The sequence below is a fragment of the Dipodomys spectabilis genome, unplaced genomic scaffold (genome assembly GCF_019054845.1).
Source record: "Dipodomys spectabilis isolate Male_0828 unplaced genomic scaffold, ASM1905484v1 ptg000095l, whole genome shotgun sequence".
NCBI classification, from domain to species: domain Eukaryota; kingdom Metazoa; phylum Chordata; class Mammalia; order Rodentia; family Heteromyidae; genus Dipodomys; species Dipodomys spectabilis.
The window spans coordinates 323638-339053 of record NW_024870772.1 but is presented as its reverse complement, the minus strand read 5'-3'; the positions used below and the strand labels follow the sequence as shown (position 1 = coordinate 339053).

At 36.3% G+C, this 15416-nt stretch overlaps 1 protein-coding gene across 1 annotated transcript in view; it reads left to right on the top strand.

The window, feature by feature from the left end:
• The window catches only part of LOC122112596 (sciellin-like), a 71768-nt gene that overhangs the window by 43397 nt on the left and 12955 nt on the right, over window positions 1–15416 (top strand). Inside the window, exons 12-19 of the mRNA XM_042685455.1 lie at window positions 2902–2946; window positions 3958–4017; window positions 4302–4361; window positions 5444–5503; window positions 6215–6274; window positions 12457–12516; window positions 13528–13587; window positions 14146–14196. Of these exons, the coding sequence (XP_042541389.1) occupies window positions 2902–2946; window positions 3958–4017; window positions 4302–4361; window positions 5444–5503; window positions 6215–6274; window positions 12457–12516; window positions 13528–13587; window positions 14146–14196 (456 nt within the window). The remainder of the gene's footprint in view (window positions 1–2901; window positions 2947–3957; window positions 4018–4301; window positions 4362–5443; window positions 5504–6214; window positions 6275–12456; window positions 12517–13527; window positions 13588–14145; window positions 14197–15416) is intronic.

Here is a 15416-nt window from a genome sequence, read left to right as displayed (position 1 = left end):
TGTAGATATTTTGCCTGATCACCAGATATGATTGCATGTCAGGTATTCTACTAGCTCAAAAGAGCTATTTATATAGCAGGCTATGGTAAAATCATGATGAGCAATGAGAAAATTCTGGGTATAAATATTTCATTGTTTACATCCCAAGCCTGCAAACCTTTTCATTGTTTAATATAGTTTAATGATTGGAAGAGAAGAAAACAGAAGAGGGCTATTTGGCTTTCTGTGCAAATTTGTAAGCTAATAAGAGCCATGAATCAGGAGCTTTCAAGGTATCTGGAATGTTTTGTTCCCATTTTCCCTCTTTCATTTAAATGTCTAGATCTCTAATTCTATTCATTTACTTTTGTTTGAGGGAATATTTTGTTTTCAATGGAGATTGGACAATATTTTTTGGCATGTTTGAAGGGGGGATAAGTGAGTGAGATGGACGGGAATTTGTAGTTCTGCATAAATCAAACAAAAGCAATGAGAATAGCCTTTGGATTGAATTTCCCATTACCATTCCCAATCCACAATGCTCAAATCTCCCAGCCACAGATAATGTATGATGGGCTGTCTACAGGAACAGAGATAGCTTTATTTATCTGAGCTGTTCTTTGAGGAAGAAGGCGTTACTGCTATCTGATTAGGAACATTTAATTTGTTGCAAATGCAATGGTGAAAGAATATCCAAAGCTTTCATCAATTTACAGTCATTTTTGAAAGCTTAGGTTCTTTATTTAGAACATAGTCTCCATTTGCTTTATTTACCACCGAGTATCTATTCATGATTTATGCTATTTTTCTTGTCACAAACACAGGCCATCCCAGATCCCGAGAGTCTTGTTCTGTGACTCTCATGTCAGTCAAAAAGGTCTGGCACTGAATTTACAGTATTCTTGGGTTTGTTCTTTCCATTTGAATGCAGCCTCAGAGTTAGTAGAAAGAATTTTAACCAATGGGGCTGGAGGTGTGGTTCAAGTAGTAGAGCAACTTCCCAGCAAGTGTGAAGCCCCGAGTTCAAACCCCAGCACCACCCAAAACAAACAAACAAACAATGGAGAACCATGTTAGGTCACTAAGTAGTATTTGTTTGTTTGTTTTTGGATGGGGACATTAGGGTATCAACTTAAAATATATGTTACCATTTATTTTGAACTTGAAATTCTATCCTTAAATATGTAAGATTATGTGAGACAATTAATCTATGTTTGGCAGTTAACTAAACTTTAAACTTGTTCAGGGAATCTAAGAGGCCTACCCTCACAGCTATTCTGATACTAGCATTATGCTAGCTGTCTTCACTCTGAATAAGTGATTCAGCCAATTCATCCTAAGCTTGAGACAGTGTCTTGATGTCTCTACATTCATTAAAAAAAAAAAATATATATATCATATATATATATTTATATATATATCAAGCATGTCTTCAATGTAAAGTTTATTATTGACCAGATCCTATTTATTAAGTTGGCCACAATCAATGACTTGCCAGGCATCATGCCAGGTGCTCTATATTCCTAGATAACTAAGATGGATATTCTCATTTTACAGATGGGAAAATTGAGTCCACACAACAAAGGCAACTCATTAAGAGCCAAGGCAACTGCCCAATGAGAAGTGGTGTCCCCTAGATTGGGATGGATCCAAGCTTCCTGATAAATGACTTGGAAGCCTGGATGTGTAACTGCTGACTTTCCAGGTTTTATGGCTTTCTGGTCAACACTGGACATGACTCAGCTCAGGGACATTCTTTGAGTGAGCTCTGAAACTGTGATTCTAGAGCAGCAAGAACTGAGATTTGTGAATGGAAAAAACTAAAGGAGGCAGGCAGGAAAAATGGAGATGAGGTGGGTGGGAGAGAAAAGAAAGGAAGACACTGTGGGTAGCAAACTGAAGGAGGCAGCCAAAGGCCTTGGGGAACACGTCACTCGCCTGGATGTCTATGTGGGGGAGAGAGCTGAGTCCACGTAGCTTAAGAGAAATTCCCCAACTCAGAAGCTTGGCTTAAATAGATTTATTCCAGAACAAACAGCCAAAAAGTGCTTTGGGTTCCCAAATATGGAAACAGGCTAGCAAAATTAGCTGACCTAGAATAAAGTAGTAGTAGAATTTAAGAAAGAAGCCAGATTTACAGATAAGCCAATGTCTTCCAATTTCTATTTTCTATACAAGGACATTGTCCAAAGATTGAATCTATAATTAATCAATGTACTCTATATTTGTTGATTCAATTTAAAAATGTGTATTAAGCAGGGTACTGGTAGATTTGTAATTCTAGCTACTCAGGAAGCTCAGGCAAGGAAGACCAGAGTTGGAGAACAGCCTAGGCAGGAAAGTTTGCAAGACTCCATCTGCAAGATAAATGTTAAAAGCTGGAGGCATGGCTTAAGTGGTAGAGTGCCACCTAGCAAGTGTGAGACCCTGAGTTTCGGAATCACAAAAACTGTAATTCAAGCATCTATTTAAAGATATCATATTAAAGACTGGAGAGGCTGTGATATAAAATACAGTCCTAAGTTTTAAGTGGTGTGTGTCTGTGGGACAACAAAATATTTGACAAGTATGAAATTGCTATAATTCAAAGTATAATGACTATATCCCTTATATTCATAATGTAATATAATTATATAATTATAATATATATGTTATAATATACTATATATGCTATATATATAATACATATATGAATATAAGAAATAAACTCCCCCTACAGTGCTGCATGGTTTCCAAATATGACTTCTTAGTCATAAGGAAAGGGGACTCTCCGTTGTTTGAGGATTATCTTGAAGGATACATAAGCTTTGTACAGATAGTCAAAGTGGGATGTGCTAGCTTTCAGAGCACTTATTTTAGGGTGACTCTGTCTTTGGACTCTGGGCCAACCTTTACTAACATGAGATTATTCTCTTTCAAAAGCAAAGAACTGGATAATCTCATCAAAATGAACAAAAGCTTAAATAGGTAAGATTTCAAAATGTCTATTTTTGTCTTACTACTTAATTCTGTGTTATGAAATAGCTTTTCCATCATAGAACACGGAGATATGTATGCCAATCTAGTAAAAAAAATATCTTTCTAATCTCGGGGGGTGGGGTGGAAATAACCGTTCGTTGTACCATTAGTATGAATATTTATTGAAATGTAACGATAGAAAGGTGTCTTTGATTTTCATACTCTATTATAGTAGTTACATATAAATAACGATTGTTCTTGGATATTATTACTCCAGCATATACACAGAATTTTGTTTGATTATTGAATACTTTATTTTAAAACCCACTGAAATCTTAGGAAACATTATGTTCTAATTTTGAACCATTTATACTTGCAAAAGTTAAAATATGCTAAGAAATGTGAATAATGGCAGCAGAGAGGGTGTTAGGGAATTTTAGCTATCTCTCTGCTCTGTGTACTTGGTACACTCTTACTACTAGTATACTTTGCATACTAACAAGCTATCAGTCTGGGACTAAGTAGGAGGAGGAAATTTTTAAAAATGTCAAATGAATTCATTAATCTGAGATTCATGAGATGTTTTTCATATCCTGTTCTGACAATAGTGATTAGCCGGACTGACTACTGACAAGTCACTTAAATCTGTAGCTTTTCAAGGAGAAAAAGTTTTAAATCAAGAGTCACTAAAGATCCTCGATATGGGTGGATCACACCTATCATCCCAGCTACTCAGGAGGCTGAGATCGAGAATTGGTGGTTCAAAGCTAGCCTGGCTAGGGAAGTCCACAAGACTCTTGCCGCTAATTAACTAGCAAAAAGTCAGAAGTGGAGGTGTGGCCCAAGTGGTAGAATACCAACCTTGGACAGAACAAGCCAAGTGTGTTTGGAATCAAGTAATATTTTAGAACTTTGGCTTGTCTTTCTCAGTTTCTGCTTACTATGTTAGGTGTAAAAGTGATCTGTTTATATGGCATCTGTTATTATTACTGATGAAAATTATAATCAATATATTTAAAGAAATCAAGGTCTTGATGGTCTCTTCAGAGCAAGCGCAAAGGCAGAGCAAACAGCAAAAAGGTAAGTGCACTTGAAAAGTGTTTGTCTTACTCCTTCAGCTGTTAGCTACTGGGTGCTGCTGCATTATTTCCCACTCATATGCACTAGCACTAGCAGATGGTCGAGTGCTCCCGGCATTGTACATTTAGTTCTGACATAATTTCCTGGAAGGATTCTGCTCTCCCATTCAGTAAGAGAAAATGAGCAATTCATAGAGAATGTTTATTGTATCTGACCTTTCCAGAGACCACACAATTTTATTTCAATATGAATTTTTACTGGCTTTTCTTCCCCTGTGTTTACAGAGCCCAAAGTCTTGAAAGTCTCATTTATGTGAATACCAGGATGGACAAAGATGGCAAAAGGTAAGATTTGCTAAAGAGAGGCCGCTCTGCTTCAGCCCAAGACTGTCTATTACTGTTTTCTGGGGTAGACTTATTCAGGGCCAGGTTTAGGCAGGCTGGTGTACAGGGCTTTGAGCCAGGGTCAGGAGAGGCCAGGTGATCACAGTGCTGGCTCTCAGTGATGCTAGCCAAGTGGCTTAACTTTGGTTTCTTTATTCCATAAAAGGAAGGCTATGGCCTAAGTAGGAGTAGTGGACACTAGGCTTGTTCATGAACTAAATTGATTAATTATTAGACACCAGTCTATTAACATAGCCACTCACTACTGAAGACTTCAGAACACAAAAGATACTTAGCAGTTGGAATTTGTAATATTTCTAGTATACATCTTTACCTTGTATTTATAAACACTTTGCAATCAATAGCCATGCTATCATTTATTTTTATCATAAAGTGGGTTAATGACTATTAATTGAAATATTAGCATTGAAGAGATAAACATAGAAAAATACTTAAAACTGACTTTTCATTACTGATAATATTTTTTCATGTTGATTAAACCAAACTCTTGATAAGTTCATTAAAAATAATTCCCAGAATCCTCAAGAATAGTGAAAGGTTAGGATTTATGAGGTCTCTACTATTTTTCCCTGTATTGGCTGCTTCCTTTGTATTTGGTTAGTCATTAAATTTATCTTTCTAAAGTGATCATTATTTTTATTGTCACAGCTATTTAAAAAATCATTTATTGGTGCCCAGAATGCTAATCTAGCTTTCCAAGTCCATCCTGACACAGATCTGTTCTCAACAATGCCTTTATGATAAAAAGTATTGGCAATCAAATGCAGGATGCTAGTTAAAACAATGATATTATAATGTGAACATGCCAAGTAGCGCAGATGATTTTTTTTAAAGAGAACAGTCAATTCTCTTTATGTAGTTCTGTGTATTTTACATATATTTAGAAACAGTTTGGAGAGCTCCACTGATGTGTTAGAAAAATAGGAAAAGTCAGATAAACGCCACAACTAAATCTCTCTGTCTGTCTGTCTCTCTCTCTCTGTCTCTCTCTCTCTTTTCTTCCCCTGCTCAATATTATAAAGAAACAAAAGCTTTGGAAGTCTTAATAAAGTTAATCAACGGACTGATGAAAATGAGAAAGGGTAAGTAAACCTTCAGATTAGCTCCTCTCACCTTGTTAAATAAGAGTGTTAGACTTTTTTTTTTTTGCCACAGATAATGGAAGCTTTTCCCAAAGGACCACATATTTGAAATGTAGAGAAGCCAGTGCAGGAAAACTAGCTAGATTTTTTTTCTTAAAATTTCAAACATGAACCATTTTTAATGTGAATTAGAAATATAAGACATATAACTGCAAAGTGAGAGGACTGTTGGGAAACTTCTGTAAGTGCCCTTAGATCAGCTTAAATCAAGTACTGCTTTGGAAATTAGTAAAGATAAGAATAATAATATTAAAGGTCTTTGGGGGTCATTTGGCCCTGAAGACTTCTTTTTTTTTTTTTTTTTTTTTTTTGTCGGTCGTGGGGCTTGAACTCTGGGCCTGAATGCTGTCCCTCAGCTCTTCAGCTCAAGGCTAGTGCTGTACCACTTGAGCTACAGCGCCACTTCTGGTTTTCTGGTGGTTTATAGGAGATTAAAGTTTCACAGATTTTCCTGTCCGGGCTGGCTTTGAACCGTGATCCTCAGATCTCAGCCTCCTGAGTAGCTAGGATTACAGGCGTGAACCACCAGCGTCCGGCGGCCCTGAAGACTTTTGATACCACATTTAAGGACATTCTTTTTTAGACAGCTATCAGAGAAAGTTGTCCAGAACTTGCCTGACTTAAAGCTCTGATATTTTTTTTTTCCTAAAGAAGCCGAGATCTTGAATCTGTTGTCAAAGTGAATGCCAGGACTGATAAGAGCAGTAGAAGGTGAGAAATGCTTGCTTGTGTCTGAATCATGATTATTTCTCCCTGATGTGTTGGTGATCTTCTCAGTAGTGTCTAGGGCATCACGTCCTTGAGCTGGCCTCTCCTTAGCCACACTAGTCTCTGGTGCCCTGATATTCACTTTGAATCATACAGATATTCTATGTAAATTTATACTCACATATAGCTCAATAAACTCCTAGAGTTTAACTATATTGTTGTTAGGCAATTTTTATTTATAAAGTCGATTTTTTAATTTATAAAGTCGATTTAACATCAATCTTCAATAAAATAGACTGAAGGAGGCATCTAATAGTATGAGAATATTTTGAAACTTATGTGAACTTTTTTTTAAAGAGGTGAATACCTTGACAATATTATCAGAATCACTCCTAAAGGAAATGGAAATACCACTGGGTAAGTTTTCTTTTTTCTAATTTTTTAAATTGTTCTTATAAAGTTGATGTGCAGAGGAGTTACAGTTTAAAAAGTTAGGTAAAGAGGGGCTGGGAAGTTGGCTCAGTGGTAGAGCGCTTGCCTTGCATGCCTGAGGCCCTGGGTTCGATTCCTCAGTCCCACATAAGCAAAAAGAAAAAAGCCGGAAGTGGTGCTGTGGCTCAAGTGGTAGAGTGCTAGCCTTGAGCTGAAGAGCTGAGGGACAGTGCCCAGGCCCAGAGTTCAGGCCCCATGACCGGACCCAAAAACAAAAACAAAACAAAACAAAAAAGTTAGGTAAAGAGTACATTTCTTTTTGGACAATGTCATCCCTTCCCTCACTCTCTCCCAGTTTTCCCCTCCTAGCATCACCCACAATTTTGATAGTTCATTTTCAACATAGTGTCCAGTGAGTACCGTTGCTAAGTGATCATGAAAATAGGAAATTTGGCTTTTTCGCTTCATAATGTCATTTTACTAGCATGGAGGTGGACAGTTACCATGCCTTCTAATTCCCCATAAAAACCACATTTTTTTTTGATTGTCTAAATATTTGCAAGTGAGTTGCGTTTTCTCTTAGATTTGGGGTTTTGATTTATTTTTAGGATGAATTACTGAGTTCAATTTCCTTGTCTAAGAAACATAGCCACCTTCCCAGCCCCTGACAATTCCCAATTCTTTACCACTCCTTTTGCCCCCCTTCGGTGTCACTCAGCTTATGTGACCTTGGGTCCCTCAGTGAATTTTATCAAAATGGCATGTGTTCCCCCTTCCCCTCAAGAAGTGAATTATTTGGTTTCCTGTTGTATGTGGTATATTTGTATTGCTTTTTATTATTTACCATGACTTTATTCTGAGGGAAATTACTATTACAAAGATTTGGGCTCAAGGGATATTCGAGTTTTTTTCTTCTTATCCTTATTTTTAATATTGGTAAATTATTGTTAATTTTTTCTTATTTTCAAACCAACTAGCCAATTATAAGTAAAAAAATTATATTTAGTTTGTGTTCAGTGTGACACTTCACCTAACATTATTTTCATGTTTAGGGTGTTCTAATCAGGGTAAGGTTGGTTTTGTACAGAAGATTAGTCTCTGGTTAACAAATAAAGAACTTTAAATGGTTGTCAGCTCAAGATAGAAGAATTTCCATTTGCACTTGGAACTTCAAATATTTACAGTGCCATAGAAAACTTGGCTATTTACCACTTCTTATTTTTTCATTTCATTATTCTTTTGATTAATGCTTTAATTAGTTCATTAAAATTTGTTTCCTTATTCATAGAAAACAAGACCTCACTGGACTTATAAAAGTGAACTCGGAAACAAAAACATCTAGAGATAAGGCATTGAAAATTCTCTTCTGCCTTTTGTCAGACATTTATAAACACATTAGAATTCTGAGCACTTACATTTAGGATAGTAAATTGAAATGTGAGCCAAAACCATTCTCCTTTCTCCAAACACATTGTATGAAGCAATTCTATATGAGAGATGCCGAATGGTCTCTTCCATTATAATCTTGGATGGAATTTGTGGTTCAGAAATATTAAGAAATTAAATGGGATTTCTTTTTTACTAATCTCTAATGAGCTGAAATAATTTATCTCCATGTATGTGCAAGTGATATGTGTTTATGCCTACGTATGAAGTATGAGTCTTATATTGATAGGTTGTTTACCTTTGTATGCATAAACAGTATGTGTCTATATAAGTATATGTGTAAAAGTAATGTGTATAAGTGCATGTGTGTGAATAGGTGCATGTGTGTATAAAAATACTGTGTGTCTTTGTAAGTACATGTATGTGAACTATACTTATGAGGTATATTTATGTGTAGTGTTTATATAAAGATATAACAACAAAGCATACTTGATTCAAACAATTCCCTAACCCATGGATTGTCAAGCCAGTCTGGAGAGCTTATGTCTTCTTGATTTTAAAACAGATTGAAAAAAGTTTTGAAACTGAACTTGTTGACTTGCTGCTGAAAACAGTGCACCAAATCATTCCATGTGGCTTCCCTTGAACTCTTTTCCATTCAGCTAACTTTGTGCGGGATATTATTTATTGATTCTAGAATGTGTTACCAGTGCCTGTAGGCTCTGCTGGCAGAGAAAGGGCTCAGCTAGCTAAAAGTAGATGTGTGCAGTGCCATGCTGTCTTGCACTTGGCTGTGGGAGCATGGTTGGGACACAACTACCCAATGAACTAGAGGCCTGAGCAGTCTTATGAATAGGCAGAAGACAAAGTGTGATCCCATTGACTACTGGGTGATTCTGGATGGTAACCAGAAATTCTGAATGTCAGTAGGGAGTCTGAAAGACCTGGGTGCAAATTGTAGTTCTTGCTAACTATGTGCTTAACCTTCAGTTTACTCTTTTGGCAAAGAAGGATCAGAATACTCTCAGGGTTGGCACGTGTTACCCACAAGTCATCACAATAACAATTCAAGTGAATTATATTTTCCTAGTATCTTAGTGCACTAATTTTTAGTTTACCTTGACTTTCTGGGGAAAAACATCCTTGTTTTCCTTTCCAATTTATAATTCATAAATTATGACCTATTTTTTTTGTTGTTGCTGTTTGTTTTGCCCATCTTGGGCTTGGACACTGTCCTTGAGCTCCCTTTTGCCCAAAGCTAGTGCTCTACCAGTTGAACCACAGCATCACTTCTGGCTTTTTCTGTGATATTCAAGATAGGAGTCACAGGGACTTTCCTGGCTTCAAACTGCAATCCTCATATTTTAGCCTCTTGAGTGGCTGGGATTATAGGCATGAGACACTGGTTTTATATGTTTTATAGATTTGAGTGTATACCTGTGTGTGAATGTGCAGAATTGCTTTTATGTGTACATGTATGTGTGCATACGTCTAAGCATGCATGTGCTCATATCTAGATGTGTGCTTGTGTGTACATGAATGTAATATTCAAGTGTACATATGTATGTGATGTGCATGTGCATAATTGCATATATAAGTGCTGCTTTGTGTTTGATAGTATATAGTGTAGTTTTGTGTGTGTATGAGTGGGAACTTACATGTGATGTGTGTGTATTTATATTTGTGTGAATAAACTTTCTGGGGGCTTTTCAAAATAGTAGTTGTGATTTCTCTTTTTCTATTCATAATAAAGTTCTGTATCTCTTTTAAAAATAAAGTCAGATCATGTTTCTTTCTTTACAAATAAGCATCAGTGTTTTTCCACCTGAGATAGAATAACATTCAAATGTTTGGTGATTTTCCCAAGAAAGTCCTACCACTTGTATCTCCCCTATTTTATGTCATCTTTGGGGCTTCTGCATATGCTGTTCCCTCCTCCTGGAAAACTCTGTCTTCATGTTGTCACCTTTCAAACAGGTTATATATGACTCCTGAATATAATTAAGTCACAACCCTTTCCTTGTCCCCAGAGCAGAGGCACCAAGCACTATTTTTGTTTAAATTTACAGCATATATTGTTATCTGAAAGTGTGGCATTTGCTTATGTTTAGTCATCTGTTTATTTCTCCCCATGCAGACTAATCCTGGGAATGTATTGCTGCCATCTATCCCAGCATGTGAGGCAGAACTTAGTTTATAGTCCACTGGGCTTTCCAACTTGGGGATTGAAAGAATGTAGAAGTATTGAAAAATGTATACACCATGAGGTGACTCTTCACACAGTTAAATTATATTTATTTAATTATTATACCATTACATTACTTAGATTACCACATTAATTACCTCACTTTAACTTACTAACTTATGAACTAAGAAATGTAAAGAACCTTCTAGGGCTGGGATATAGCTCAGTGGCACTCTCCTAGCAAGTGCCTAGGAGGTCCTAGGTTCCATTCCAAGAATCTAGAAAGAAAAGATTCTCACCCCCCAAATACAGTTAAAGAAACTTCTCCATTGTAAGCCTCAATTAAGGTTTAAAGAAACCACAATCATGATAATAATATAATGAAAGCATATTCTACAGCCACTACCAACGAAGGAAGAGATTCTTACTACTCTTATTTATTTGAACACTTAAATCTGGAAGTAGTAACCTGAGATTTTTTTTTTTCTGAGTTCCTGCTATTCAAATTCTTTAGACTTCATTTAGACAAAACTCCAGTGCCACACTGGAGTAGCAGCTGGGTTGTCTGTATGGGGTTGATTGTTTCATTATTTACATGGCAAAATGCTGCACATTTGTTGCTTGTAGCCCGGGTATCATGTCCTCGGACATCTGGATGTGAGCAAAAGAACTTGGGTCAACATCTGGTTGCCTACAAATATCTGTGGCTTTGATGTTGTATAGATGAAACCTCCATGGCTTTCTTGATCTGTTCTTGGTCAGGTCACAAGTGTGGAACAAGTGTAAATGTCCCTTTTTGTGGAGGCTCCTTTTGCCATGTGGAATCCTCTGTAGTTCAGAGAAATACTTGTTGTTTATGTGGAAAACAACATGCATATGAAGAAAGTAGAGCAAAATCCATGAAGATCAGCAGACAGGGGTAACAGAGCAATATCCATGAAGATCAGAAACAGACAGGGTAACACTAAAGTACTGAAGTGTTTGCAGTGGTGGCATGGACTTTTATATTATAGTCAATATGTTTCACATGAGCTCTGAAGATTCTAATCTTCCCATTGGTTGTTGCCCAAACAGTTAATTAGGATATGTTTTCTAATATACAGGTAGATATATTAGGATTAGATAGATAATCAGATTTCATATCATGGAGTGTGTGTGTGTGTGTATAAGGTGGTGTTACTGAGGACTGAACTTGTGGCCACATGTTTGTGGGCACATACTCTGACACTTGAGCCCCACCTCCCATATCATGGATTTTTAACAAACATTAATTTATATAAATGTAGTTTTGAAAGAAAACTTGTCAAAAAAAGCCAAAAAATATGGATTCTCCAAAGTTGGTTTTAAAGTTCTACATGTATTGGAGTATACATTCTAGAATGTTTCTCAAGGCCAGTATGTAGACCAATTAAAAATGATTTGTGCATCTGGCAAAGGCTTACCTTTAAAGACATCAAAACATAGAGTAAAATTTGTTCATGGCTGCTGACTCCAAGATTATTGTGTCTCTGAGTCTCAATAAGTTCAGAGATGTATAAGTTTCTATATACTTTTACAGTCACCTTTAACAATCTTCAATTCTTTGTCATGATTTCAATGAGTTCTTAAAGTGTTTCTGAATTTTAACAAATATTTTACTTATTGAGATTCTACCATTAACCTTACCATTTCATTAATGTTTTAAAGTGGTCAGAGCCTCGAAAATCTGATCAAAGTGGCCCCTAAAATAAATAGAAAGAACCAAGAGTAAAGATTGTGTATTTTCTCTCTTCTATCATGTTCTTCCCAATTTGTGGCACTCATACAAAAGGATGAGTTGAAAAACCTTTGGATTGGAACCAGAAAGACTGAATCTCATTACTTGGCAGTGGGGAGTCTTTGAGCAAGTTCCTTGAACTAGAAGCAGAAGCAGCTTCTTTAGTTACAAAATGAGGACCATAATGTTTATTCTGTGTTTGGGATAGATGTAAAATCTCTTTAAAACAAAAAGGTACTACAAATGGAAATGATTAACAAAGCATACTTTAGTTGTATCTGCAGAATTAGAATACATAGGAAGATTCTTTTAATTCACGGTATTTTACTAACAAAACTTAAGAGGAAAATTCACCTTGAGAGCATATATCTTTTTTGATCAAAATGGCAAATGACTATTTATTTGTTTGTTTGTTTATGTTTAAAGTTCAAAAGACCATAATAACCTCATCAAAGTGAGCCCAACAACAGGAAAAAGAATGCAAGGGTAAGATTTTATAAACTCTTCTCTTTCATTTCTTGGTGTGAATGCTTAAAAATATAACTAAATAACCACTTTCCAATTGCTGCTGCTGAACTGAGCTATCTATCATCAAGGAAAAGCTATATATCCTGACTATCTCTTATCTGAAATGTTTTGGTTAACTGATTTCTGACATAAACATAATGAAGGTGCCATTTCACCACTTAAGTCCACAGTTGTCTTTCCAGGATGAAGAGAGTATTTTACTCTTTCTCTCTCTCTCCTTCTCTCTCTCTCTCTTTCTCACAGAATGACATGGTACAAGAGAAAGAGCACTAGAATGGAGCCCGTGGATGTGGGCCTCGGCCTGGCTCTGTCCCTGGTTCTTGTGTGATCTTGGGACTAGCCACTTCTGTTTTGTTCTGCTTTTCCTCTTCAGAATGAGAAAATGAAGCTGGCTAATATCAGAATACTTCTGATGCCAATGCAGTTTCTAAATTCCAGTAAAATCGTTGGTGTCATGGTAAAGCACAACTTTTTAGAACTAGATTGACTTGCTTTAAAGTCCACCCCTGCCGCTGTACCACTTAGAAGAATGTTTACTCCTTCTGTGTCTTCATTTTTCCTTCCATGAAGTTGGGACTGTGATGCTTCTTATATCAAAGGATTTCATGGTGATTCAATGAGATAAATCTCATCAACAACTTATAACTGTGCCTAGCACATTTAAAGTAAAAAGTATTCTAAAACATTAGTTATTATTCATTATCCCAACACAATTTTGATTTATATCATATACATATAAGTGTATATGTTGTGTGGAAATATGTATGTGTGTGTATACAAATATAGACACATAAGGAAAATGTACATATATATACACATATACATATATAAATAAGAAAATTTCAACTTTCATAGATAACCTCTGTTTTAGTAAACATTTTATGAAAATATTTGTCAGTGTCCACTTGTATTTTCCAGCATTTGATGTAAATGTACCATTGACTTGGTCATTGCTTCCATACTTTTAAGGTGCCAAAGTCTTGAAAACCTCATCAGAGTGGCTCCTGAAACAAATACAACTGACCAAGGGTAAGATTTATGAGATACTTCTCTTTCCCTTCTTTTGTATTCACCTTTAAAAATATGATGAGATGTGTAACCCAACAGAAACTCAGTGTTAAGGACCTTTCTTGGGTCTCTCTGGCTGTGCCATTATGGAAGAGAGATGATAGAGTTTGTGTGTGTGTGTGTGTGTGTTTACGTGTGTGTGTGTGTGTGTGTGTGCACGTGCACGTGCACATGTATATGTGTGCATGCACAGTATTAGGGCTTATATTTAGGACTTCACATCTTTTTAATGGCTGGCACTCTACCACTTGAGTGATGCTACTAGTTTTGACTTTTTGCTGGTTAATTAAAGATAAGAGTTTTGAGGATTTGTCTGTCTGGGCTGGTTTCAAACTGAGATCTCTGACTGCAGCCTCCAGAGTAGCTAGGATTGCAAGCACAAACTGTTGATAGAAGGCTTGATGATGGACTTTTAAATTAGCAACAGTTGTATGATTCAATCTAGTATGAAAAATAGAAAAAAAATGATTGATTTTAATTGCTTTTGTCAGCTATTCAAACTTAAAACATTATTTTTAGGAACCAAGACCAGGACAATCATATCAAAGCAACTCCTTCAGCAAATGAAAGGTATGTTTGTTGAGATTGCTGTTGATCTTGAACAATTCTCCAATTTATATATAAAGCATAAGATTATTTTGCTTAGGGCACTTTGAAAGGGGACATAAAAATGAGAACATGTTGACTTATTGATCTATAATAACAAGAGATAGATTTTATTATTGCTCCTCTTTATTTCATTATATTGTTTTAAAGTGATATTTTTGAAGCTAAGTCTATGTAATTATTACTTCAGAATATTCTTTTGACACATTAAAAGTGTAGTTAATAAGCTAAAGGTGTAAAACGAATTTTTTTTTTCTTGGTTGTTGTTTTTGTTTTCCTTTTTTTTTTTTTTGTTAGTCGTGGGGTTTGAACTCCAGGCCTGGGCACTTCAGCTCAAGGCTAGCTCTCTACCACTTGAGCCACAGAGCCACTTCCATGTGTTTGTTTTCTTTTTGTCTTGTTTATTCATTTAGCTGTCTTTGGGAAGGCAAGTAGTGGGGCACAGAAATGGTGGGACAAGGGCTGGGAAGGTGGCTCAGTGATAGAGCGCTTGTCTCGCATGCATGAGGCCCTGGGTTCGATTCCTCAGCACCACATAAGAAAAAAAGAAAAAAGCCGGAAGTGGCACTGTGGCTCAAGTGGTAGAGCACTAGCCTTGAGCTGAAGAGCTGAGGGACAGCGCCCAGGCCCAGAGTTCAGGCCCCACGACTGGACCCCCCCTCCAAAAAAAAAAAGAAAAAAAGAAATGGAGGGACAGGATGAACAAATGTAGCTGTGATACTCACTAGATATTATGTTGAAAATGAACTACACAACTTGTGGGTAGAGACAGGAGGAAAAAATTGGGAGAGAATTGGGGAAGGGATGACATTGTCCAAAAAGAAATGTGCTTTTTCCCTGACTTAGGTAACTGTAACACCTCTGTACACCTTTATAATAACAACTAAAATATTAAACATTTACATGTGTATAAAACTAAATGAACCAAAGAATATTTGCTCATTTCTCTGTCATGAACTTAGGGGTTCATTCTGAAATGACTTGTGAGAAAACCAGCCACATAACATTTTTATACCTGACTAGAATATTTTTTGTAAGCTATTGATTTGTTTCTGTTCTTGAGACATTAAGGTGTATTACATACTAGAGCAAGAATCACTAAAGGCATGGCAAAGAAACTCTGTTATCTCAAAAATAATTATGAAGATTTATGGTGAAAAGTAGTGTGCAGGGAAGGAATTATT